Here is a 25,449-nt window from a genome sequence, read left to right as displayed (position 1 = left end):
CCTTGTTTTTTTTTTTTTTTTTTTTTTTTTTTTTAAATGAAACTATAATTCACTGGTTGTATTAGGAGAATTACTATCAACTTGAAATGAAACACCATTCATATCACTGCCTGGAAAATGCGACTCGTAGTGAGAGGAACCCCTCTTCTGGCTGAAGCTTGGAACACCACACATGGAGGCAGCAAGCAGGGAATTGTCCCAGGCTGGTCTCCGTTGAGGGAGAGAGATGGCACTTTTAGGGAGCAATTAATCTCCCTTTGAAGAAGACCTCTAACATGAATCAGTTTGCATGTATGCTTAGTCACAATGACTATAAGGGGGCTCTAAAAAGCCCCAACAAGACAGATATCTACATCCTAGATGTCTAAGGCAAACAAGAAAAGCGCCATCTGAGAAGTCTGTTGTGACTTGAAAAGCTCCCACCTCCTGCCCCCTGCTTTGTCTGCCAGAAGAGTGCTCAGCATGCTATAGCATTCTTGGCTGATAATGAAGATCAACAGTGCTTACGAGCTTCTTTGAACACAGTTTCCAAAAGGCATTAATGTGGATGTATTGAATAGAATAGACCATATTTTGATCATCAACTTACACATATTTACATTGAGAAATCACCACAAATTTTAAGGCCACCATGGTTGCTATTGCTTCTAAAAATGGGAACATTTGATTCCTGTGCTGCTTCACTTCTCAATTCCATAGCTTCTTACTTTTTGCTTATGCATTTTCTTCCACATTTATGCCTCAGGGTGAATTCTTAAAATAGTAAATGGGAGACTTTTCCTCTTGCTATTTTAGTCACTTTGCTTTACAAAATTCCTTTTCATCTTTCCCTTATCACTTTCCTTGCATCTTCTGCAGTAGCTCCCTTCTGCTACACTTTTGCTTTCTGTGATCTTCCCTTTCCTCAATTAGAGTCCTGTCAAAGACACTCTTCCAGGAAGCCTAGCAACATAAACCCTCCATCTTAAGTGTCTGTTTCTGGTTTAGCACTGGCATCATTTAGCAACTCTGTGTGTCCAGTCACCTAGTTTGTTACACTGGTGATCAGTTCTTGCTGAGATTGGTAGCTGAGCCGTCTGGATGATGTGATGGGGTTCTACCTGTCTGGTGTATTTCTCTGGACACTCTATGACACGAACTGTGGGAACTGCAGGACCAGGAGGATTTCTCAGCAGGAAGGATGTGCACAAGCCACATTTCAAATGTTCCCCCAGAAGAATTCAAAAAGTTTAGTAGCATCTGAAAGGATTTTCAATAATTCTGTGGAGAGCAGGAAAAGTGTTTGCAATACATCTTCCTCTCGGCATAGCACTGTAGCTATGCACCTATGCATACTTCTCTGCTTACACCATGACATTTGTTGCTATGGCAACATCAAAAACAGTCTATGACTAAGAACAAGCAAACCCATTCAGGCAAAATAGTATCCAGCCTCAATCCCATTCAACAGTCAAAATGAATTGTAATTGTTTTCATGCTTTATAGTGGCTTAATATCTTTCCTGTATCATTAATGTCTTTTAGCCACTTAAATCCAATACACACAGGCCCTAGTTCAATGCATAAAAACAAAACATTGTTCAAAAACATTCAAGTAACTTACAATGCCAGTCCATTTTTCAAGACAATGTTTCTTCAGAAATAATACTGTCTTTTATAAAGGAATTATTTTTGTTTTATGCAACTTCAAATGTTATAGAAATAGAATTTACTAATTTAATTTTTATGACCTAAATCAGAAAGGTCAGTTTTTGAAAATTTCTTCTCGTTGCCTAAAGGCCTGTAATGCAATGACTTTGTCTCAGTACAACTACAGGAACTCATTATTCCAAATGAAATATCGATGCATTCCTCATACCTGTTTTTTCTAAAACATCTTATTGCAATAAGTTACTATGATGGTAATCGTGACACGGTCACATACTGGTATATAAGGAAAAATCCACAATTTAGGAAAGAAATTAACAACAGGATAATAAGACAGAAATCAGAAAGCTAACATGATACAACACCAAAAGTCACCAATTTGAGTCATGACATGACTCAAATCCTCTTAATAAAGCAGATATAAGGATATGAAACAATATAAGGTTATTATTATAAAATGCATTTTTCTGTGAGACTTTATAAAGAAATGTTAAATTTAGAAACCCATGGTGGTTTCACAGGGAATTTTTAATCACATGAATTACTCTTACCTGTTATAGTTGCTTTGTTAATAGATGGTTGGTTACACATTGGTGATCGTCTGTTAAAAAGAAAAGAAAAAAAAACATACAAGCCTCTTAAACTCATAGATGACTGACTCCTTAAACAATATAATAGAAAATAATAACTTCCTTGAGAGATAATGGGGGGCTGGAATACTCTGGCATTGCCAAAAAATAAGTTCATTTAAAACAGAACTTTCTAGTATAAAAGGGAATTCACAACAGACCCTGAAACATTTCTGCAGAATGGGAACTCCAATAGAGGAATATTTTAGGAATTTACAAGTTCATTAAAAACCTACTTAATCATACCTGGAGCTTACACCTAGCTTGAAGTTTCATTTATATACTTGGTTATTATTATTCTAACGTGGCTTGCACTGCCTATGTTCTCTGACTTGAATCACTTTTTTTCTAAATTATTTTTCACTTTATTACTTTGCATATACATTTTGCACATTATTTTATGTATTTCTTTCACAAGAATCTTTAGGGCAAACAGCTCAGTGGACTGTTTTGCCTGTTGAAGCAGGCTAGAAGTTGCTGGTCTGACTTGGCTGCATAGGGATGTGTGAATGACAGCGAGCAGGGGCCACACAGGGTCTGCGTATTCCAGCCAAGGGGGCTAGAAATATCTTTTTGTGGCACTGCATAAGCAATGGTAGGCAGATGTCTTTGGAATGCTAATTAATTCTAAGTGCTAGAGATGCACACTTTGGATGAGGGAAATGACTCCACTACAAAATTTGCCAGTGTAACTAATGTTAATGTTAGCTGTGACTCTATAACACAATTGGAGAAAGATCATATTTATGAAGTCTCATTTCTCATCGTGAACTAATGTGGATTAAGTGGGATATCATTATCTTGGATGAGTAAGGCAGAGCTCTAAGTTCAGATCATGCAAGTAACTCACAATGAATGTAGCTGTCTGCTCAGTTTGGTTCATCTGCAAGACACAGACTCTGCCTGAATTATCATCTTTGAATGATCTTTGACATATGACTAATTTATTGAAAATCATATAAATTGCACAAAACCACTCCAAGTTTATGCAAGGACAACAATGCAAAAGCAATTAGTAGGCAAGAGATTTGTTGTCTCCGCTTTCAAGTATAGCAGCTTCAAGAGATTAACAAATTTATTACTCATCATGTGTGCAGGTTTATGACACAGACTTAAATTGGTAACATCTGATTGTTATTCTTAGTTTACATTTTAAAAGTATTGCTTCAAAAAAGTTCAGTGGCCAAAAATTGACACTCACTTGCTGGGTGCCCGATCTTGTAAGTTGGTTAATGCAGCAAAGTTATTCCGTACAGTACGCAGACTGGCCAGCACCTGGAACAGACAAAATGGTTTCAGTCTAAATTTCTGCACAGGTGAGACCGATTTATCTCCACTCCACTGTGCTGAAAGAAAAAGGAAATCAACTGTAAAAGGCTTCCAGAGTTGGTTTGTCTGAAGTCTTTGACTGTTATTTAACAATAACATGTCTGTAATACGAGGGCAATAGTTTATTTCTTTTTTTTTTTTCCCCATAAACAACTCATTATTTGTTTAAAGACAGACTTACTTGAAGAGGAGGAAAGTTTTTCACAGAATACTACTTAGTTCTCTAAAAGCATTCATGTTTGAAAGATAATAGCCCATTCAAGCCTAATACTTCATGCATAAGAAATGATTACAGAATTTTCCATTTGCAGCTCAGCCCCCACAAACCTCAAAGGACAAAGGGAATGAGATTGTCTAGACTTCCAGGAAAAATAAAACTGTCTCCTTTAAGGGGCGCAGTTGTTTTGGGGACAGTGCACAAGGCCGGAGTAAGAGGAAGGTACAACCTGAGGAGGGGGAAAATAATCTGCAGGCTCTTACAAGCTTTGCACATTAGGAAAGATGACATAAATGAAGTCCTTCCTTGCAGGACTTAATTTCATGCAAAGCAGCAGCAGCTGGCAGAGGAGCGTGTTCCTGTTGTCAGTGGCATGGGCACTCTTTTCTGAAGGCAGTGGGTTGAATGCAACAAATTTTGCACCATGTAAGGATTATAAGATGCATCTCTCTGACTAGGGAGAGGAGGGAGGTTCAGCTGGCGTCAGAGAGGAGTTGTCTGGAACCAGACTGGGAAGGAGAGGAAGCAGCAACACTAATCATTGGTGTGTTTTTGCAGGAGTTGCCCATTGTTGTTTCTCAGTCCAGAACTGGGCTGGTTCCCTGGTGAATTCAGGTGTGCCAAGAACTAGGAGCATGTACCAGGGAAGCTAAGTGACTCCTCAGTGACTGACCTCAGGTATGGCCATGCTTATTAGCTCTGCCTCTGCTGGACGGTGATGAATGACTCTCTACCTGCTGCACAGGGCTGAGTTTCAGGAGGCTGGGCGTGATGCCACGTGAAAACATGAACCAATGGGCACCTTCTGATCATGAAGACATGGATCTGAAATAACAGGCCATTTAGCACCTAGGGTGCTGGGGCAAGAAGTGTGCAGCGCTGCAAGGTTGCTCGGGCCACTTAGGAGTGAAGGCTAATGAGTTTTGCTGGACCCACGCTTGGGTCTGTGCAGAGCTTTGAGGGAGTATCACTGCCATACTCATCACTGTGCACATTGACCGATGTTTTCAGCTGTCTGAGGTATTATGAATCTCTCCTTTTTCAGAAAGCAGAGGCTTGACCGTTTGGTTTATATGTCCTTCTGTTTGGTCTACTGGCAGGTGGGGTTAACTGTTTTGTAGGTCCAGGGGTGAAACCTCCAGCATCTGCCCAGCATCCCAGCTGATTTAGCATACGTGCACATACTTTGAAGAGTTTCTGCAAGTGCAAGGTGTCCTCACATACATAGCAATGAATGTAAAAGTGACAACAAAAACTCTGGCCATTGGCTACCGTGGAGCTAAACAACCTGATTTTCTGTATTAAAATATTAATATTTATACGTCTATTTTAAGTTCAAAAAATAATATTTCAATTTTTCATTATAATCTGCTTTAAGTGACAGTTTATCTGTCCACAGAGGTTTCACTTTGCTTAATGTTTCGAGAATTAGATTTGTGAGCAAAAAGCAACCAGTCACCTGTGAACCTCCTTACATTTAAGTAAACAATGTTATTTTCAATATCAAGTTACATACAAACAGTAGCAAGTGAACTAATTTTTTTGATGATAAAAAACCTATAGAATTGGACCTTAAATTTCAAATCACTCAATTTTATTTTTAAAAACAAAGTTCTACAAATAATTAAGTTAAAGCAGTTGCTGCATATTACAATATAGGGAAGTGTAATTAATAATATCCTTGTGATAGATTTTTTAGTTTTAGCTTACAAAATTCCATTCTGGTAAAAATAGTAAATTATTTTGTCCTGTGGGCTGGATTCTACATGGGGGACACAGCATGTCACCCTGACACCAGTTAACAAATGCAGCCACACTACCATGATGATATGCTGAATAGAAACTGAAATGCTAAAATTGGAACTATTATTCCCAGGTGGCCCATGTTCAGATGACACAAGCCTCCTGATCAGTTGAAGAAAATATGAGTAGTTTGAAATAGCTGGAAGATGTGATCCATATGCCATGATCTACTACCACCAGGAAGCTCTGAATGGATTAATACAGTGCTTTGGCTGTTTGCAACACAAAAAAAAAAGGCATCTGCATGATGAAATATTGATCTAGGAAGATATTAATAGGATGATTTGTATGATGTGTAGATATTGCACTGGCACGTGGGATCCAATTTCTGAATTCCTGAGTGGGGACCTAATACTGCTAATGTAACTCAGAGGGGCAGGCCCTGTGCTTAGCTACAGATGCTGTCTGTGAGCATGCGAATTGCATATTCAAATAACTTTTAGATAAGGGCTATGTTTTTTCTAAGAGTCTAATCAGATGTTACTTCCCCTCTGTTAGGCACACTCTATCAACTGCATCTCAATTCCCCCCCATGTCAGGGAACGGGACACGGGATAACTCCCCCTGTGAGTACTTTCTCCTGTTCAATGCAAACCAAAACAGCTTGATTTAAACCACTGCTAACAGGGGTTTGCACTGAAATACTAAAAGCTCTCAAATAATCAATTACGGCACCTTGGTGCAAGTAGCGGTGACATCCAACTGCTCCTGCTCTAGTTACTGAAGCACATCCATCAATGCCAACAAGAATATGAAACCATCCATAAAACAAATGGGGTGTTTTGTCCCAGGAAAAACGTATCCATAAATGATGTGTAATAATTGCCTTTTTTCTAGGGATACTGTAATCTGTCTTATCTACGTGGCACAATTTGTAATTAAAATTCAGATGACAAAGAACATGAACTCAACTATGGTAAATATTATTGGATAGCTTGACCACCATACAATTTGTATTTTTTCTGTCCTCAGGAGTTAGGGTTTTTATGTTTCCTGAGACACTAAAACCAGAAGTGGTTTTACTTTTTTTTTTCCCTCTTGTTTTTCCTGCAATTTCTTCTCTTCCATTATTGATGAAGTATATTTACCATTTCGGAGATCTTAAAGTATTCTCGGAAATGCCCTGTCTTAATCTTTTCTCTGCTAATAAAACATGAAGCTTCTTCATATTAGGGATTTGATCAGTGTCTTGTAAATGCCGTATCGGTTTACAATATAATTAAATATATAACATATTAAATGAATTTTAATTGTTCTAACAGCTGATATTAGACCAAAGCATCTTGCATATTCAGACTGAAGTTGGATAGTTTCTTTTTATTTGAGTCAGCTGTGTGACTCAATCTTTCTCTTTCTATTCACCTTCAATACCATATGAGTTCAAAATTTATTTCCCCCCCTGTAGTTACACTGAATTAACTTTCATTTCAATCTATTACTGGATAAAACCTATCATCATGACTTCAAGGAATATCAATGTTAACTTTTCATACATGACAAGACAGCTCTATTTCTAAAAACTGTGGAGTTTCAATCTAAATAATATAGAATTTTGAGCTGATATTTTATAAAACAGAATTTGAATTTAAAAAAATCAAACAAATATAGAAGGGTTTGTAAAGGAATATAAGTATTCTGCTTAAAACTTATCTTGCATCTAAAAATTCCTTTGTATTGAATGCATAAAAGATGTTCAAAAGGAGAAATTGTAATTTAAAAAAAGCAGGAAAATAACAGAGAGCACAGGTTTGTCTTCAACATGACTGTCTGCTACAGTATTTGAAAAGAGATCAGTCAAAGGTGTTGTTGCACTTCAACTTTTCAGACAATCAACAAGCATTAAAAAAGAGAGATATAGATAACAGAGTGGGAGGTTTGCGACTTTCTGTTTAGACAGTTTTTTCCTGTTTCAAGCAATATACCTTACATAATATTAATAACAAAACACAACTGGTTTGGCCATTTGGCCTTAATTTGCAACATCATGTGAGAAATATGGCAAAATTGTGCCTACCTGAGCAAATGGTGTCACAATCAAGTCATCTCCATGTCTGAAAAAATGAGCAGAGTAATAAGTTAGGTATTACTGAAAACTTATCTCACAGCTTTAACAGAAAGAAAATCGAGTTTTACAATGCACTGTAGGTTACTCCAGCTTTATTCTTCAGCAGTTACTCACTACTGCTCCTTTACACATCCTTTGAAAAGTAAACACTGGCTCAGTTATTGCCCAACTGCCTGGCCTGTCTATGGGACAGCTGAAGAACCAGCCCGTTTCTGTGCTGCAGGTTGGGCAGGTGACCCACCGCCCAGCACCGATCTGCAGAGATTTCATCCCAAAGGACGAAGGTGCAAATACCCAAAGTGACCCCATCAAGGGTTACCAGCAGGTTTGCGAGCACTGGACGGGCGAGTAACTGCAGATGACCGGGCAAGCGCATCGCAGATGAATAAAAACCTGGTAAAACTTTCAAACTGACTCACACCTCGGTAGCTATAGGGGGTGTGACCGCGTGTGTGTGGTTGCTGTGGCAACCTCACCCACACCACGGGGTGACGTATGGGCAAGGTGCTGGGATGACGCACTGTGGGGATGAAGGGAGGAAGGGAAAGAGGGGTTCCTTCGCTTCGGCACTGAAAGGCTGCCACTTGAAACAGATTCCAAAAAAACATAGTCTTGTAAATAGAAGTAGGCTGAAGGGCTGTTGAGCTTAAGAGTAGCATCTGTAGCGCTAGGATATGGACTCAGACCTCTCCAGGAGACCACGGGGATGGGAAAAACTTGGAGCTTTCATTGATCGTATCTCGTATATGGCAACAATTAAGATGAAAAGAAATTTTTCAAAGACAAAAAGCACAATATGATTCCGTTTTTAATTTTCCTGTATTTTCCTGCAGTGAATTTATCGTGATAAGTTACAAGTCGCAGCTTTCAGCAGAAATTACCACTGGTTTGGTGTTTTAATGTTATTTAAGTTTAAGCATAAAATATGAGTATTTAACAAAGGATTTCAAGTCCATGAAAGTCTAATAAGAAAAAGGCTTTCTGATAAATGGAGAGATTTGATTTGTGCTTGAGTTGCTACAACATCATTGTTATAATTTATATACTGTCCACAAGAGAGTAATGTTTTTGCAGGTATTGCAAGAACTTAATAAAAAGCAGTAAGCACAACCACAGAGCCTGTAAGGACGAAACAAACCTCCCCAGTGTTCAAAATTATCATAATGCTTAGTATCTGTGTAGCTGGTTTTACGACCATCTCATTTCTTTCTTTTAGTTGAAATACAGGAAGGGATTTTTACAGACCCTGTGGAAGATGTCTGCACTTTTAACAAGGTCTTTGCAGGAGTCGTTGGAATAAGGTGTTGCTTCAGGTGAAACCAGAGTCCCAGCCTGGCTGGAAAGTGTGCAAGTCTGATCCTCACACCAAACCAGAAGAAACATGGTACCACGTGGAGAACTCAGAGGCATTAATTACCCAAGAAAGCAAAATCAAATCAGTTATTATAGACATCATGAATTACCCCAGGGCATTAACAGCAGATTTAATGACCAGCTGGGTTAAATACCTCTTCATGTTTTCATCGGGTCATGAAAACTTCAGGAAATGTCCTAGACTGTAATTTCTGATCAGGATTGCTTAATGAGTTACACAGCTAAACAAAGGCTTCAGCAGAAGATAAGCCTTTTCTCCCATGTTCTCCACTTACACAGACGTAGTGTGAGTATATACACTACCTCACTTCCAGAAAAATTATGCTCTTTGTCTTCAAATTCTGTGGAATGGTATTATCTGCTGTGTGGCAGTTGTCTTACCCCTTCCTCTAAAATCTGTTAATTTTTTCTCTTTTATAAAGAATATTTCTACTATTTGCATGTAGCTACTCCATTTTCTTTTCTGACACTTTAAAGAGACACAGCTGTGTAGAGCAAGGAACCCTGCATTAGTCATCTGAATGACTTCTGCAAAGATGGTAGAGCCTAAAGCCTCAAGTAAATTATTTGCCAGTCTTCCTCACACCTGCCCACTTTGTTAATCAGGTTGTTTAGGCAAAAAGCAAACAAAGGCTTGAGCAAATTCTTAGAAATGCGTGTGCGTTTTTTGTAAGTGATCAAATTCTGCAAAGAAACTGTACCCAAAATAAATACATAAACCCATTTTTACTGATCTAGTCTAATTCCCACGCTTGGAAATGATAAGGGGCAGAATCCTGGAGATGAAAATTTTTGCAAGTGGCAGCAGACCTGGACACAGAACAAAAATATTAAATTATTTCTACCTCTAAATAAGCCAGGTAAAGTAGAGCTAGTGCTATCTAGCATCACAAACACCTGTCAGTGGCAAACACTCTGAATGCCCAACACATGACACAAATGCACAAAATATGAATCAGTGCTTCAAATTCCCAAGCAACTGCTACAACATAGAGCAGATTGTGAAAACTATGAAAATACGGTAGTCCTTCTTCTCACCATCTCTGGTGGGCCTCTTTACTGGAGGTGGTACTTACTTGCTCTTCTTTCCTTTCAGTATCCCTTTTGCCACTTCTTGAATGCTGAATGCTTCCAAAAGTACAAGTACATGTTTCTGGGCTTTCTGCCCTGGAGGGTTTTTTTTTTCTTTTCTATAAAATAGCATGACCCTGCTCCTCAAGTTTCCAAGCTCCATTCTACTTAAGCTTTTGCTGGACTGCATTTCATTGGAGAGCACCGATAAAATATTGTAGCTTGTTTTTTGGAGGAGGCACTATTAAATATTAATTTAACGCACCGAAATCAACCCAGGATTTAGTCTTCACTTTTCAAATGAACCTTGTGTCAAGAGCAACACTTACAGAAATTATCATTATATTGGTGAAAATGTGATACAGATGTCCACAGCTTTCGCAAAGCAGTTTAGCATGCACCAGTTCGGACAGAAAAGCAATTGCATAGTGTGGTGAGTAATCTTTAAGCCACACTTGGTCAGGAAATTTGGAAAAGGTGAGAGTGCTCAAAAAGGGTGCAATGTCTAAAGCAGCTGTGTTATTTTTTGTACAGAAGAGCAAGAACGTATGATTCAGTCAAAGTGCCATCGATCCAGTGTACTGCGGTGTAGTAAACACTACAATGTACGAGTGTCCTGCTGTTTTCTTTTCAGATGATACGGAAGCTGATAGATGACTCTGTCTGGATTCTGGACAGGATAGTACCACACATCTATATACAGAAGCAGCTACAGAGAGCGTAAACCCTGTGCCATATATCACAAGCTTCTAAATATAGACAGAGCTGTTAACCTTTAAGGTTAGAAGAAATTGTTCACATCAGTGTTAGACTCCGTTAACTAGAATGCCTGGCATACTTGTTCATATCTTCATTTTTCAAAGGAAAGACAGATTTGGAAGCAGAATAATTTTCACATAGACTCAAAATTTAAAATGGTCAAATCCACCACCACCAAAAAGGACTGCTAGAGCATACAACAGTCCACATTAGATGAATTGCTGCTATGTAAAACACATGTCAAATTGCCCTTAGCAGATCAAAGATTATATAATGCATTGCAAGTTATTTAACATGTTAAAGCAATGAAGCCTGACCTGCAAATTTTCTGTGTATCCTACCTTTCTGTGTCCCAACCTTTCCTATGGGACATACTTGAACTCACCCCCTATAACCTATGATGGTCCCCACCATGGAGAAGAGATAAAAATGCTATGGTAAATCAGACATTAGATGAACATGTTCAGCCGATTGTTGCCAAATAAAAAGGATAAAAATTTTGCTTCCTTTCCTCAAGATTGGCATTACTTTGTCTCTTCTATCCCAATTACAGGACAGTAATTAACTTTTCCCCCACTAAAAAGGAACTTAGAGATGCATGAATGGTCAGAAGAGGCAGGCAGGAAGATTAACGCAAGGATAGAAAGAATGACTGCATAACCTTTATTTCTTAATTAAGTTGGGATAATTTAATATAATTATTTAATAATAGGAGTAGCTGGAGAGACATTTTGCAGACCTGCTAGGATACAGTTAAAAAAGAAAGGGGTTTTTTTTAATGCAGGCAGAAAAAAATCAAGATCACCATTACGGAGAAGTGAGTTCCAGACCTTAAAGACCACTAGAAGACCACTAGAGTCTGCACTTGCCAGTGTGGAGCTTTGCAAGGAAGATCCTCAATAAGGTTTACCTTGGTAAAGGCCATACTAAACTCAGATTAAGACTTTCTAGACACACGTGAAGAGTACCAAGTGAGTGATCTCGAGGACACATATTGCAGATGGGAGACATAAACAGGGTAAATAAAAGCTCTCCCTAAATAGAGGGGGAAATGTACAAAATATATTTACACCAATTTAACACATACCCTTTCATATACAAGATGTGGTCAAAATAAAATTCCTAGTTAATATTGATACAGTTGTTACAGCAAAAATTATAAGACTTGTGGAAAGAATCTTGACACGTTGTATCAGTTTAAAGCCTGATCATACTGGTTTGCCACACTCCTCCATTTGAATGAAAAATTCACTTATCTCCCCCGGATAAGTACTGGCTGAGGATTCCAGCCAGGCTTTAAATCCAACTGGCATATAGTCTGTGTTGGATTCTCTGGTTACAATTTTGGGATGTAGCTTATTTGAAAGAATAAGGCTGCCAACAGACTTTGGAAAAGCCCTAGGAGACAGTGGCTGTCTGGAGTCCCTGCACTGTGCTCCACAGCAAGAACTAAGGCTTTTGTCACATTGTCACAAGCATTGACTCAATTTTTACAGAGTTGTTTTGGGGCATTTTTTAGTTTTTTTTTTTTCTTTTAATATAGAAATGTAGCAAACAAAAGCAAGGGAAAATCCATACTTTCTACACATAACTTACAAAATGGGAAAGAAGACGAACATGGAAGTAGTCTTCTACTCGAACCAGAAAATCTATTGCAGCCTCCTTTTGCAGTGTAAACATCTAAATTTGGATTAAACATGACATCCACTCGTTTCTGTATACAGGGCTGATTCAGACTTACTGTTCAATAACATGCTATAAATACAGCTTAGATGAGACATTTGTGTTTTGCTTGCACATATGCTGGAACACAAATGTACCATGTGCAAAACCGCAAATGGGGAACAGAGAGTGAGGTGATGGTTTACCCTCACTCCTAGGAATGCTTTTTCTGCCCCAATAACATTTTATAGGTGAAGCCAAATAAACACACAAAAAACATATGAATTAGCTATGCTGAAAATATCCATGTTGCTCAGATTCAGATTTTAGCAGGGATGCAATCTGATTCTAGATTGCACTCTTGACAGAGTAATGGAAACGTCATGTAATGACACTAGCTGGCAGAAGCTGTTCTCTAAGCACAGTGAGCAGGAGTGGTGGCTGGCTGCTCCAGTTCAAAAACTTGCACTTTATTATCATCTGCATTTGGAGAATCCAAATGGGTTGGTTTTGATTTTGCAGAGCCAGAAATCACAGAGCTCCAAGTTAGTTTATTCTGCAGGAATAGTGCTTAAGTCGTATCATCTCAATTTCTTAAGACTTTGAAAACAATTTTCTACTCCTAATATGAGACAACTTAGGCCTGGTTCCAAAAAGCTAAAGCTGACTAGGGGTAAGAGATACCTCTCAATGTTGTGCCCAGGTGGCCAAGAAGGCCACCAGCCTCCTGGCCTGTATCAGGAACAGCGTGGCGAGTAGGACTCGGGAGGTGATCGTCCCTCTGTACTTGGCACTGGTGAGGCTCTATCTTGAGTACTGTGTCCAGTTTTGGGCCCTCTACCATAAAAAAGACATTGAGGTGCTGGAGCGGGTCCAGAGAAGAGCAACAAAGACGGTGAGGGGTCTGGAGAGTAAGTCTTATGAGGACAGGCTGAGGGAGCTGGGGTTGTTGAGTCTGGAGGAGGCTGAGGGGAGACCTTATTGCTCTCTACAACTACCTGAAAGGTGGTTGTAGAGAGGTGGGGGTCAGTGTCTTCTCCCAAGTCACAGGCAACAGGACTAGAGGAAATGTCCTCAAGTTACGCCAGAGGAGGTTCAGGCTGGATATTAGGAAAAACTTTTTCACCGAAAGGGTTATCAGATATTAGAATGGGCTACCCAGGGAGGTGGTTGAGGCACCATCCCTGGAGGTGTTCAAAAGACGGGTTGATGTGGTGCTGGGACATATGGTTTAGTGATGGTGATGCTTCTTGTTTGTTGTGTGGGTGTTTATTTTGTCAAAATTAGGTTGATGGTTGGACAAGGTGATCTTTAAGGTCCCTTGCAACCTAGAAGATTCTGTGATTATGGCGTGGGACAGAAGCTGCTTACAGCTTTTCCTAGGCAGTCAGTGGTTGTCACTGATTAGTATCTCATTGAAAGGCTGAGCGCCATTTGAGAGATGATCAGGCATCTAAGCCAGGGGCTAGAGACTGTGACACTGTGAGCAGGTTGCGATTTAGCTTTGAGAGAGAAAGCAATTGAACTTGTTGATGGAGTCATGAGCTACAGAGAAGGGGGTTGTTTTTCGCAGAGCTTTTCTTTATTTCTGGGTACATGTACCTTATAGGATTTTTAAGAAGAGCTACTTGAAACCACTTGTTCTATCACACAGTAGACAGAAATTAGACCCTGAACGAAGCATTCTTGTCAGCTATTGTCTAAGTCTTTCTGAACACTACATTTTTCTATAATACCATGCAGTTCTGTCCTCCTGATATTTCTTTCTAATACTGCAACAGAGTTTGTCCTAATTAGTCAAAAGTATTGCTGTAATATTGGGACTTCTGGAGAGTTCAGTCTACTTAATTTCAATTCAGCTTAACCAAATGGAAGAGGATTGGCTCAGAAAAGGTCCCTGAGAAGTCCATTATCCCAGCCAAAAGAAAGGCTGATTATTGTAGTTGGCCTTACATGACCTAAGTAAGCAAGTTAGACTTGGGAAGACACACCAAGGGGAAAAAACATTTCTCCAACATAAATATCACTACCAGATGTTATCGCTGAGCCACTCTCCATCATTTATGAGAGGTCTTGGAGAACAGGAAAAGTACCTGAGGACTGGAGGAAGGCAAATATCACACCAGTCTACAAAAAGGGCAAGATGGAGGACCCAGGGAACTACAGGCCAATTAGTGTCACCTCTCTCCCTGGGAAAATAATGGAACAACTTGTTCTGGATGTCATCTTCAAGCACATTGAAGATAAAGGAGTTACTGGAAGTGGTCAACACAGATTTACCAAGAGTAAATCATGCTTGACCAATCTGATACCCTTCTATGATGTTATAACTGGATGGCTGGATGAGGGGAGAGCAGCAGATGTCATCTACCTTGACTTCAGCAAGGTTTTTGACACTGCCTCCCACAACATCCTCATTAGAAAATTAAGGAAGTATGGGCTAGATGAGGGGGCAGTGAGGTGGATTGAGTCCTGGCTGTGTGACAGAACTCAGAGGGTTGTCATTAATGGAGCAGGGTCAAGTTGGAGGCCTGTAACCAGCGGTGTCCCCCAGGGGTCAATACTCGGCCCAGTCCTGTTCAACATATTCATTAATGACCTGGACGAGGGGACAGAGTGTATCCTCGGCAAGTTCACTGATAATACCAAGCTGAGAGAGCTGGCCAACGCTCCAGAGGGCTGTGCCGCCATCCAGCATGACCTGGACAGGCTGGAGAGCTGGGCAGAGAAAAACCTAATGAGGTTCAACAAGAGCAAATGTAAGGTCCTGCACCTGGAGAGGAAGAACCCCAAGCACCAGTATAGGTTAGAAGTGGATCTTCTGGGAAGTATTACTGAGGAAAAGGATCTGGGATTCCTGGTAGATGGCAGGCTCTCCATGCGCCAGCAATGTGCCCTTGTTGCCAAGAGGGCCAATGGGATCCTGGGCTACGTAGGGAGAAGTGTGGCCAGCAGGTTGAGGGAGGTCATTTTTCCCCTCTACTCTGCACTGGTGAGGCCACAACTGGAATACTGTGTCCAGTTCTGGGCTCCCCAGTTCAAGAGGAACAGGGAACTACTGGAGAGAGTCCAGCGTAGGGCAACCAAGATGATTAAGGGATTAGAGCATCTCCCATATAAGGAAATGCTCAAAGAGCTGGGACTCCTTAGCCTGGAGAATAAAAGACTAAGGGGAGACCTCATCTATGTTTACAAGTTCCTAAAGGGTGGGTTGAAGGAAGATGGAGCCGGACTTTTTTCAGTGGTTCCCAGTGACAGGACAAGGGGCAATGGGCATAAGCTGGAACATAGGAAGTTCTATTTGAATATGAGGAAGAACTTCTTTATGGTGGGGGTGACAGAGCACTGGAACAGGCTGCCCAGGGAGGTCGTGGAGTCCCCTTCTCTGGAGATTTTCAAGGCCCGCCTGGATGCAGTCCTGAGTGATGTGCTCTGGGCAATCCTGCTTAGCAGAGGAGTTGGACTAGATGATCTCTAGAGGTCCCTTCCAACTCTGTCAAATCTGTGACTCCGTGAAAATACTGTAGATATGTTTTTTCAAACACCCCAATTAACTTCATATGGAGCACAAATCAAATGACTTCACTATGGTGTGTTGATGAAGAAAACAATAGTTGGTCACATTATGATCAAAGAGCCAAAAGAAAGCTCAAAAAAAAATGTGTATTATTACACATGGCTAATACACACCAAGATATGCATGTACTAATGTATCTGCAGCTTACCAGGTATAACTGATATTTTGTACAAGAAAGTACTTTGTTTTCTCATACCACCTTTTTAGCACCTCAGTTCCTGAAGATACACTTTATTAGGTTTGAAAGAAGCCTTTGAATACTTGGAGTAATGGCCAGAATACTGGTCCATGTGACCCTCATGAAGTTCAGTCACGCCAAGTGCAAGGTCCTGCACCCGGATCACAGCAATCCCAAGCATAAATACAGGCTGGGTAGAGAATGGATTGAGACCAACCCTGAGGAGAAGGACTTGAGGGTGTTCTTGGATGAGAAGCTCAACATGAGCCAGCAATGTGCACACTGGGAGCCCAGAAAGCCAATCATATCCTGGGCTGCATCAAAAGAAATATAGCCAGCAGGTCGAGGGAGATGATTCTAACCCTCTACTCTGGTGAGACCCCGCCTGGAGTACTGTGCCCAGCTTTGGAGTCCTTGGCACATGAAGGACATGGTCCTGTTGGAACGAGTCTAGTGGAGGGCCACGAAGAAGATCAGAGAGCTGGAGCACCTCTCCTGCGAGGACAGGCTGAGAGAGTTGTGGTTGTTCAGCCTGGAGAAGAGAAGGCTCTGGGGAGATGTTACAGTGGCCTTCCAATACCTAAAGGGGGCCTACAAGAGAGATGAGGCGGGACTCTTTGTCAGGGAGTGTGAAGGCAGGACAAGAGCTAATGGTTTTAAACTGAAAGAGAGGAGATTTAGATTACATATCAGGAAAGAATTTTTGACTGTGAGGGTGATGAGACACTGGAACAGGTTGCCCAGAGAAGCTGTGGATGCCCCATCCCTGGAGGTGTCCAAGGCCAGGCTGGATGGGGCTGTGAGCACCCTGGTCTAGTGGGAGGTGTCCCTGTCCATGGCAGGAGGGCTGAAACTCGTTAATCTTTCAGGTCCCTTCCAAACCAAACCATTCTGTGATTCTATGATTCTATGGAGTCTGTTGAAGTCATCAGTGTAAGGTTACCCAAATTACAATCTTAATTCCCATTGAACTGCAGTAGCACCCAAGGTGAGGAGCTCTCTCAGGATTTGGAAAGACAGAATGATCATACACATTACAGACTAAAGGATTGTAAAAGAACAGTGAATACCAAGGTGTTTTTAAATCAGTATTCTGAGATTTAATCCAGTCAGTCTCAGGAAGTATTATCTGGATAGCTGTGTACCTGATTGTGCATACCAGCATCATATCACAGCACCTGTGCTTTTGAGCAGACTGAAAACAAGAGACTTTGATGGGTGTCAAGGACAGCTAACTACATGTCAGTGATCATGATGTGAATGAAGACCTATTGAATCCAGAAACATCATTCAGGATTGCTGGATGGCCTGGAATCAGAATCAGCTAACCAACTCAAGGAACAGGAAGCATTACTATTTTTTCCCATTCTGTATAATATGCTATAGGGACACTACCAGGCTTCTTTTATCTTCCATGAGAGTATCGTAGCACCTTTGGAAGAGTTCAAGGAAGATCAAGGCTTCTTGTGTCAGACCCAGCTACTTCCTTGTTCAGAAAGCTTACATGTTTTCTGAAGAGACTGTACACGCACATCTGATGTGGGTAATCTGCCTGAGGAAATCATGAAGGTACTGATGTAGAGGGCTATCACAGAAGGATGTCAGCGTGACATGCAAGATATGAAAACACAGGACAACTCAAGAAATCATTTGTATCCTATTGCCCCAAACAGCCACCAAGATTCAGCACCTTAGTCCTATCATAGTATAGCACAACCATTTACAAGACAGAATAATGGTGGACAGCTCTGAGCAACTGGCCTGCATTAACTCTGACAGAGAATTATTCAGTGCTAAAAAGAAACAGAGCACGGACTTGCTAGAGCGTTTCACTGGCATAGGTGGTTTTCCTTCTGAAATCAGAAAGTAGTCTGCCTGGGAGTCACTGAGGCGATGGCAAGGGAAAAGAAGCTCCTGCAGTGCCGGGGTTTGGTCTGTGTGTTGAAGAAGGGGCTGGATTAAGGCAGAAGATGTAGGACTTTGAACCAGAAAAGAGCTGAACTCAGTAGGAAGACTCCAGGCCAATTCAGCTGTGCTGCTGCTGGACTGTTCATAGAACAGAAATTGTCATTTAGCTCTAAGCAAGGCTGTAAAAGAAACAAGCATCAGTAACTAAAGGATAGGTTTGTTTTCTACTCAGGTTAGAGAAAATTAATGAGTGGGTGTGCACACATGACTGGAAGCAATCACGTTAGTGCAGCTTAATGAGTTACTATTAATCAGTTTTAATTGCATTAGCTGACACATATAAACTCTTAGTTTATTGCAAATGAAAATAAAATGTATTGCCTTGAACTGCTTTAAAGCAGCAGACATTTGGTTGCTTATTTGTCCCTGCCCCATATGCTTAAGTGTTTAAAACTGATATTATTGTATGACTTCTGAAGAACAAGAATATGGGACTTTCCATGTGAATCTCCTACTGAGGCAGGCTGAAAGATTTCCTCTCTAACTGAGATGAGAGCAGAGCTGCTGAGAACAGCACCTACTCAGGGTAATTTAACCAGCTTCAGTGAGCTTACTCTCAGCCAGCCACAGGATGATTGCCTCAGCTTCAAGGTTTAAAAAATAAAGGGTCCCCTAACCGAATTCAAAGGCCCCAAAATGTGGGTATATAAGAAGAAGCAAGAAGACTGCAAGAAAAACAAGGCAAAACCATGAGAATTTCAGTGTGTCCATTTTCAAGGAATGAACTCCACAGCTAACACAGCGTTAGCACCTTTGCAAGCGTACCCGCAATGTTAGTGCCCTGAGGGGTGAAACAAGAACTAACGGTCTTCTGGGCTGTGAAATACATTCAGCCTGTGCACGTAGGTGTTCACTGAGCTGGAAAAACAGCCTAAGAGGCATCCCCAAATACATTTGACTCCCTCTGTACAAAGCTCCCTTTCTCCACACTGCTCCCATCCTCAGTACAGGGGCACACACCAAACACACCCGTCCTCCCTCCCCTCCGCCGCAGGTCTCTGTAGCAAGCCCAGGGATGAGCGGTGGTGCAAGGTGGCTGAAAATACCAGCTAAGAAACAGTTCTGGTATCATGTTTTTAATAACATGCCACCTTTGGCTGAAAAGGTTGAGGAATTCAGTCTGCTGCTTTGTTTAGCACAGGAGCAGTAACTTGCCTTTTTGTTTCAAACACCCGTTCCTTCCAGAAAAGAGGAAAAAAAACCTGACAAATTAGAGGTCGGGGGGAAGCGATGTGTTTAACAGCTGAGTTATATTTGGAAAATGATTAGGTTTTAGCATTTGGACATAAACCCAGTAATGATTTTGTATTTTCTGAATGTAAGATAAAATAAATCTACATTTTATCAAATATCATCTCAATTCAGCAATCATATAAAGACATATTAGAAAGCCTTAGAATATCCTGAATTAAAAAGTAGATCAAAAGAAGCCTCCTCAATGTAAAAATATTCTCTTTTTGTTTACCACTTAACTGATTCCTGATCAACAAATGAAGTTAGCACAAACTTATTATTTAAATTTAAGCTAACTGGATATTATTCGGTTCTTTGTTTTGTACCCCATTTGTAAAATGTCCATAGCAACTGAAAAGGAAACAGTGGTCTTTTTTCAAAATGTTTTTCTTTATAACTCAAAAAAACATTGTAAGTGACTTACTAATTACTTAGTTTAATTTAAGCTGCAACCTGCTCATTTATTCAATTTAAAAGATTTTAAGAACAAAAAAGCAAAATCCAATGAAGCAAAATATTGACCTATTTTTTCTAAAGCCATGTAAGTACATTTCTTTCCATGGACAAATAAATGTTTTCAGCAATTTAATACATTTTTTTATTATTGTTTCTAAGCTGAAACACACATAGAAAATGCATCTTAATTTTTTTTTTTTTTAAAGCAGGCTGGACTTCGAAGTTTAACTGACTCTTTTCAGCCAGTAATATCTGTGATACAGTAATACCACAGATTCTGAGAAAATAGTTCAATAAATCATAAGGAATTTAAACAGCAGTTTACCTGGAAAGAAAGAAAATTATTTTTAATTTGCTAACCTAAGGTGTAATTACTCTGCACAGTAACTGCATATATTTTCTGCTTTCCTAGAGTCTTGGCTAGACCCTTTCAGGGAAAAGATTTTTTTCCTCTGAAACTTCAGATGCATACTTACAGAGTTTTATTAATAAATCCAGGCATTCCTTGCTCAGAAACAGAAGAATAAGCAGAATCACTAGTAATTTGGCTTCCTGTTCTGGATGAGAAACTATATCCTCTTTTCATTGTATTATTGGTATACTGAAGGCTCAGGTGAACCTTATTAACTATCCAGGTTTGCTGTCTTTGTCTGCCATTATTTTAAAGTACACGCCCTTTATGAAGGTGATCCAGATTGAATACAATGCAATGTTTTTAAAAGCTGAACAGACTGTCAAGAACTGGGAAACATGTGTGCAACTTTACCTCAAAAATTCTCGTCTCTGGCTGTTGTCCCACATGCCAGTTAAAGGGATATTTCAGCCTGTTTGAAGCTTCAGATCAGGACCAGACCTGCCAGTCACTCAGTGATAGATAAGAGAATTCCCTACCTTGGAATTTCCCTTAAATAATAACTCTGTTACTCTATTCTTTGCAAAATTACAGATTATTTGGGCTTTATTTGGGAAAAAAAATACACAAATTAAAAATCCCACAACTATTTCTCTAGCTGTTGAAGAAGGGGATAATTCATCCTGACAAAACAACCCAAATGTCTGTATGCCAGTATCAATGTTTATCAGACCACAGAGGTTCTTTTTGTTCCAAAGTGGACCACATTTGGGTTTGAATAATAAGAAATTCTTTTCCATTTTTTTCCTCCCATACATGTGGAGCCAAGGTTTACATATACCTTCAAAGACAGTCTACAAAGTAGCACATCCCCTAGGAGGAGGCAGGATAATACTGTAGTTACAGGGAAAAAGTCCTGGAGTAGGTTGCATCCTCTTGACATTTGTTTTACCAGAGACAGCAGCAGACGGATGCTACCATTTACAGAAGACAGAAGCAGAACAGCAACAGGCTGACCAGTTTGGGGAGTGGGTGTACTGGTGGCCATTTGGCCATTGAGCAGATCAGCAGGCCAATGACCCTGCAGTTAGTTCCCTACAGTCAGTGTTCTCTGGCTGTGTTCTGGTGCTTAAAAGACAGAAGCAAGGTTTACTAGAAATTAGAAAATTTTGTGTAATTATACTAATTAGAGTATATATTGTCATTTTCACCTGATTGAGGAAGCAGTGCTCTCAAAAGAGACCCATAAAGCTCCCCACAACCAGCAACTTTTTTACTGATTGATGTTCAGTTGGCCAAGTCCTGGGAAGATCAGAGCCGTGTTCTGTCACCTTGCGGAGATGGTAAGAGGGTGGACTTAAGGAGTGCTTATTGTCACATGCCTTTTCCCCTGGGTACATTCAGAAGAAATAGTGGAACTCACACAGACTCCTGTACCAACATCATCTTGGTCCTCTGGTCTGGTCTGCTACACTCTGGTCTGCTTCCTCAGGATCACAGGGGGACTACACACGCTTGTCTGTCTTTACAGTGGTAGTTACAATATGGGCTCTGCCCCACCTAGTGTACACTGCTTATTGGCTTCTTTCTAGTGTTCATGAGAGTGCTAATGATTCCACCGAAGAATCTATTTTTTTAACCTAGAGACCTGTTTTTTTGCTAAGATGGAGATTGTCTACAAATCCAGTCTCATGCTTGGTTAATCGGAGCAGTGGTCCCTTAGCCAAGTGTTACCACTGCCGCCTCTGTCTGCATTTGCTACCTTGGAGCAGCAACAGCAGTTTGAACAGGTAAGTACCAAGTAATCAGGCCACCTCTGCAAGACACCCACATTTAAAACTCCCTGCTTCACTAATGCCTTCAAATGAAAACCTGACAACCCTTCCAGTACAACACTGATGAGTTACCTCATTTTTCATTTGGTTTCTGTTCCTTTTTTTTACCCAGCATTGCAACTGTGTTGTTGGGGATTTTTTTTTTTTTTTTTTTCAATTTTCCATTCTTTATTCTCCTTCTCTTTAAAATGATTTTCCTGTCTGTCACCACAGATCCTGCCTTGTAATTCCACATATTGGCTCATTGATCCTCACTGGCTTCCTCATCACTTCTCTTTCTTTTGCACATCCTCATCTCTCTGCTGGAAATCTCTTAGCCAGGCTTCACAATGCATCTGGGCTCTTCTGCCTTGGACATTGCATCTTCCTGTCTAAGCAACAGTTCACAACCTTGAGTGGCTCATCTCCTCATATCATCTCAATGTTCTGCTTTTTTCCTCTCTATGACCGTGCTGTTTCTTTTGGGGGTTTTTTTTTTTTTTTTTTTTCAATTTTCCATTCTTTATTCTCCTTCTCTTTAAAATGATTTTCCTGTCTGTCACCACAGATCCTGCCTTGTAATTCCACATATTGGCTCATTGATCCTCACTGGCTTCCTCATCACTTCTCTTTCTTTTGCACATCCTCATCTCTCTGCTGGAAATCTCTTAGCCAGGCTTCACAATGCATCTGGGCTCTTCTGCCTTGGACATTGCATCTTCCTGTCTAAGCAACAGTTCACAACCTTGAGTGGCTCATCTCCTCATATCATCTCAATGTTCTGCTTTTTTCCTCTCTATGACCGTGCTGTTTCTTCCAAGACATAACTAAAAAATAAAATTGTTACTGGCTCCCACTCCTTTTTATTTGCTTTTCCTTTCTTACCATGCAGCTGCTTTTTCTGCCTCTTTCAGTGCTGTAACTGCACCCACATTGTCTCACTAACCTTCTGTCATCTGAGCAACCTTGCATTCATCCTGTCTTTTATTCTTTTCCATAGCTAACTTGGCTCCTCGTTTTAAAATGTACTTTAGTCTCTCTGATTTTTAGAAGTCTTTCCACCTCCTCCTTCTCTGCCTTCGTTTCTGTGACTTTCCACCTCAACTCACTGAACGAAACTGCCTTTAGTTGCTCTGTGAGGCTTATTACTTCGGGCGTAGAGACTCACGTTGTACCTTCTTCTGTGGGTAGTATCTGACTGCATTAATCCCTCGGTTATCATCTCGTGCTTCAACCTTGTTTGTCTCAGACCCCATCTTTTCATCGTGGAGTTGCAAAGAACTGAGCAGGACTGTGTTCCCTTCCTCAGCTGATGCTGCCGAGAGAATTTAATGAGAAAGGTGGGAGATGTTGAATTCAGTGCTTCAGCACTGCCATCCACTGGCAGCCTTTGATCACGACACTCCGTATTTGACTAAAATCTTCGAAGTTTTGTGTTTGCTTCATCTGCTGCTACTGAATTGGAATGTTTTAATGTAAGCACACTATTTGAGAGTAATGGAAGTGAAAAAAATCTTTATGTTATACTCTTTCCAAATAAAAGATGCATTTCTGTTGCTTTCTATTTTGTTTTACAAAGTGAAATATTGAGATTGGTGTTTCAAGTACTGAAGAATCAAGGGATTCTAGGTTAAACTGTTGTGTACGATTAATTAATCTGCATTACCTGAATGATGTGTATGTTATGTAATATATTTAGCTCATGCTTAAGAAAGATGCAATACTTAAAATCAAGCATGTAGATAGATGAAAAAGGGAAATTGGGGTAATGTGGGTTCCAGCCTCCATCTTCTTTAGGAATGTCCTGAATCAGATTGGTTTCTCTATTTTAATAGTCTTCAGTGGGATTCCTTTCCATGACCACATCTAGTTTCTCCTTGAACCCATATATAAAGACCTTTGTGATATTTTTTATGTTTTTCCCCATACTATTTTATCTTTTAAAACTTTCCCCTCTTTAATTCTTTTTTTTTTTTTTTTTTAATATTACTTCATTTCTGTTATATAGTCAAGGTTCTTGTAAGTAGGCTTACTGATATATGATTAATATTCCATGATTAGAATAACTTGCCTTTTACATTTCTTAATATATTCCCATCCTAAGCAGTGGCAGGAATATTTACCTTAGTACAATAGCTCCTCTGTAACAGGAGACTGTGAAAATCTATCCAGTTGTGAGCTCCAATAAATTCTATACACAGATGTGTTTTAGGAAAATTTTGAATGGAAGAATAGATACAAATATCCAAAAGAAAGTGTGCTCAGTGTTTCAGTAATTAAATCACTTATCCAATTTACGGCCATGTGCTGAAATATTACCCAGAATTCTAGGATGGAGCACTAATTGAATTCTTAATTGAAATGACTCATCTAAACAACACAGTGACCTAGATTGCCCTCCTGAATGTAAAAGACTTTCCAAACGGTATCCTGGTGTCCTGGTTTGAAGTAAAACAGAACCAATTTTCAGTTCTGTAATGCTACATTTTAGCTAGGCCTCTTCTAACTCTCTGCAATTAACGGCATATTGTGGAGAGAACTGCTCATTCTCAGAATGATAAGACCAATGTTTGTGCTACATGCCAAGGAACAGTATGTAGAGAGGCCCTTGCTTATACTTATTGCTGTAACAACCAAGGTCAGCCAATTTTCGCTATTTACCCCATTAGAGTGGAAACACAAAAATGTAGAGGGGTCACATCTGCGGGGAGGAGCGGAAAGGACAGGTGACCCAAACCTGACCAACTGGGGTATTCCATCCCATCTGCCCCATGCTCAGTACAAAAGCTGAGGGATCAAAGGGCCAGCTCTCTTTCTTTGATGGCCGACATCTGAAGAGGACTCTGTTCATCTGCCTTTGATCCATATGTTCCTGACTCTGAAGCTGAAACCCAGCTCCCATCCGTCGCTGAGTCGAGTCTGGGACTTCCCCAGTGCCTGCCAGTGACATGACTGTCATCCTGGGAGCTTGATACAGTTTTGTATATATAGTATCTATTTCATTATTTTCTTATTTTTGATTTTAATATTAGTTCTTCATTAAAGTAGTTTAGTTTATTCCAAACTTCTAAATACCCTTATCTCTTCCTCTCCTCTCTTTTGGTGGGGGGAAAGGGGAAGGGCCATCTGTCAGTGTGGTTTTTGGTAAATTCGGCTGAAACCACGACACCTGGCACAAGTGCCACACTACAAAAGCTTGACTCTTGTCCATCTAAAAGAAAGGTTATCTGTCAGAGGAAGAATGACTGGAAGGAGGTTACTATTTGCAAGTGAAATGTGTTTTTCCTTACGACAAGGCGAGATGGATTGGCCTTTT

General features: G+C 40.2%; 1 protein-coding gene across 5 annotated transcripts in view; it reads right to left on the bottom strand.

The window, feature by feature from the left end:
* Window positions 1-25,449, bottom strand: part of PDE4D (phosphodiesterase 4D) — a 623,750-nt gene that overhangs the window by 99,517 nt on the left and 498,784 nt on the right. For all 5 annotated transcript variants that reach the window (XM_014964972.1, XM_014964973.1, XM_014964976.1 and 2 more), the window contains 3 exons: window positions 7,639-7,675; window positions 3,477-3,550; window positions 2,198-2,247 (listed from right to left, as the gene is read on the bottom strand). In XM_014964972.1, coding sequence (XP_014820458.1) covers window positions 2,198-2,247; window positions 3,477-3,550; window positions 7,639-7,675 — 161 coding nt within the window. The remainder of the gene's footprint in view (window positions 1-2,197; window positions 2,248-3,476; window positions 3,551-7,638; window positions 7,676-25,449) is intronic.

This window comes from Calidris pugnax, unplaced genomic scaffold, assembly GCF_001431845.1.
Source record: "Calidris pugnax isolate Ruff unplaced genomic scaffold, ASM143184v1 scaffold273, whole genome shotgun sequence".
NCBI classification, from domain to species: domain Eukaryota; kingdom Metazoa; phylum Chordata; class Aves; order Charadriiformes; family Scolopacidae; genus Calidris; species Calidris pugnax.
The sequence above is the reverse complement of the archived record's forward strand: the minus strand, read 5'-3'. Positions and strand labels throughout refer to the sequence as shown.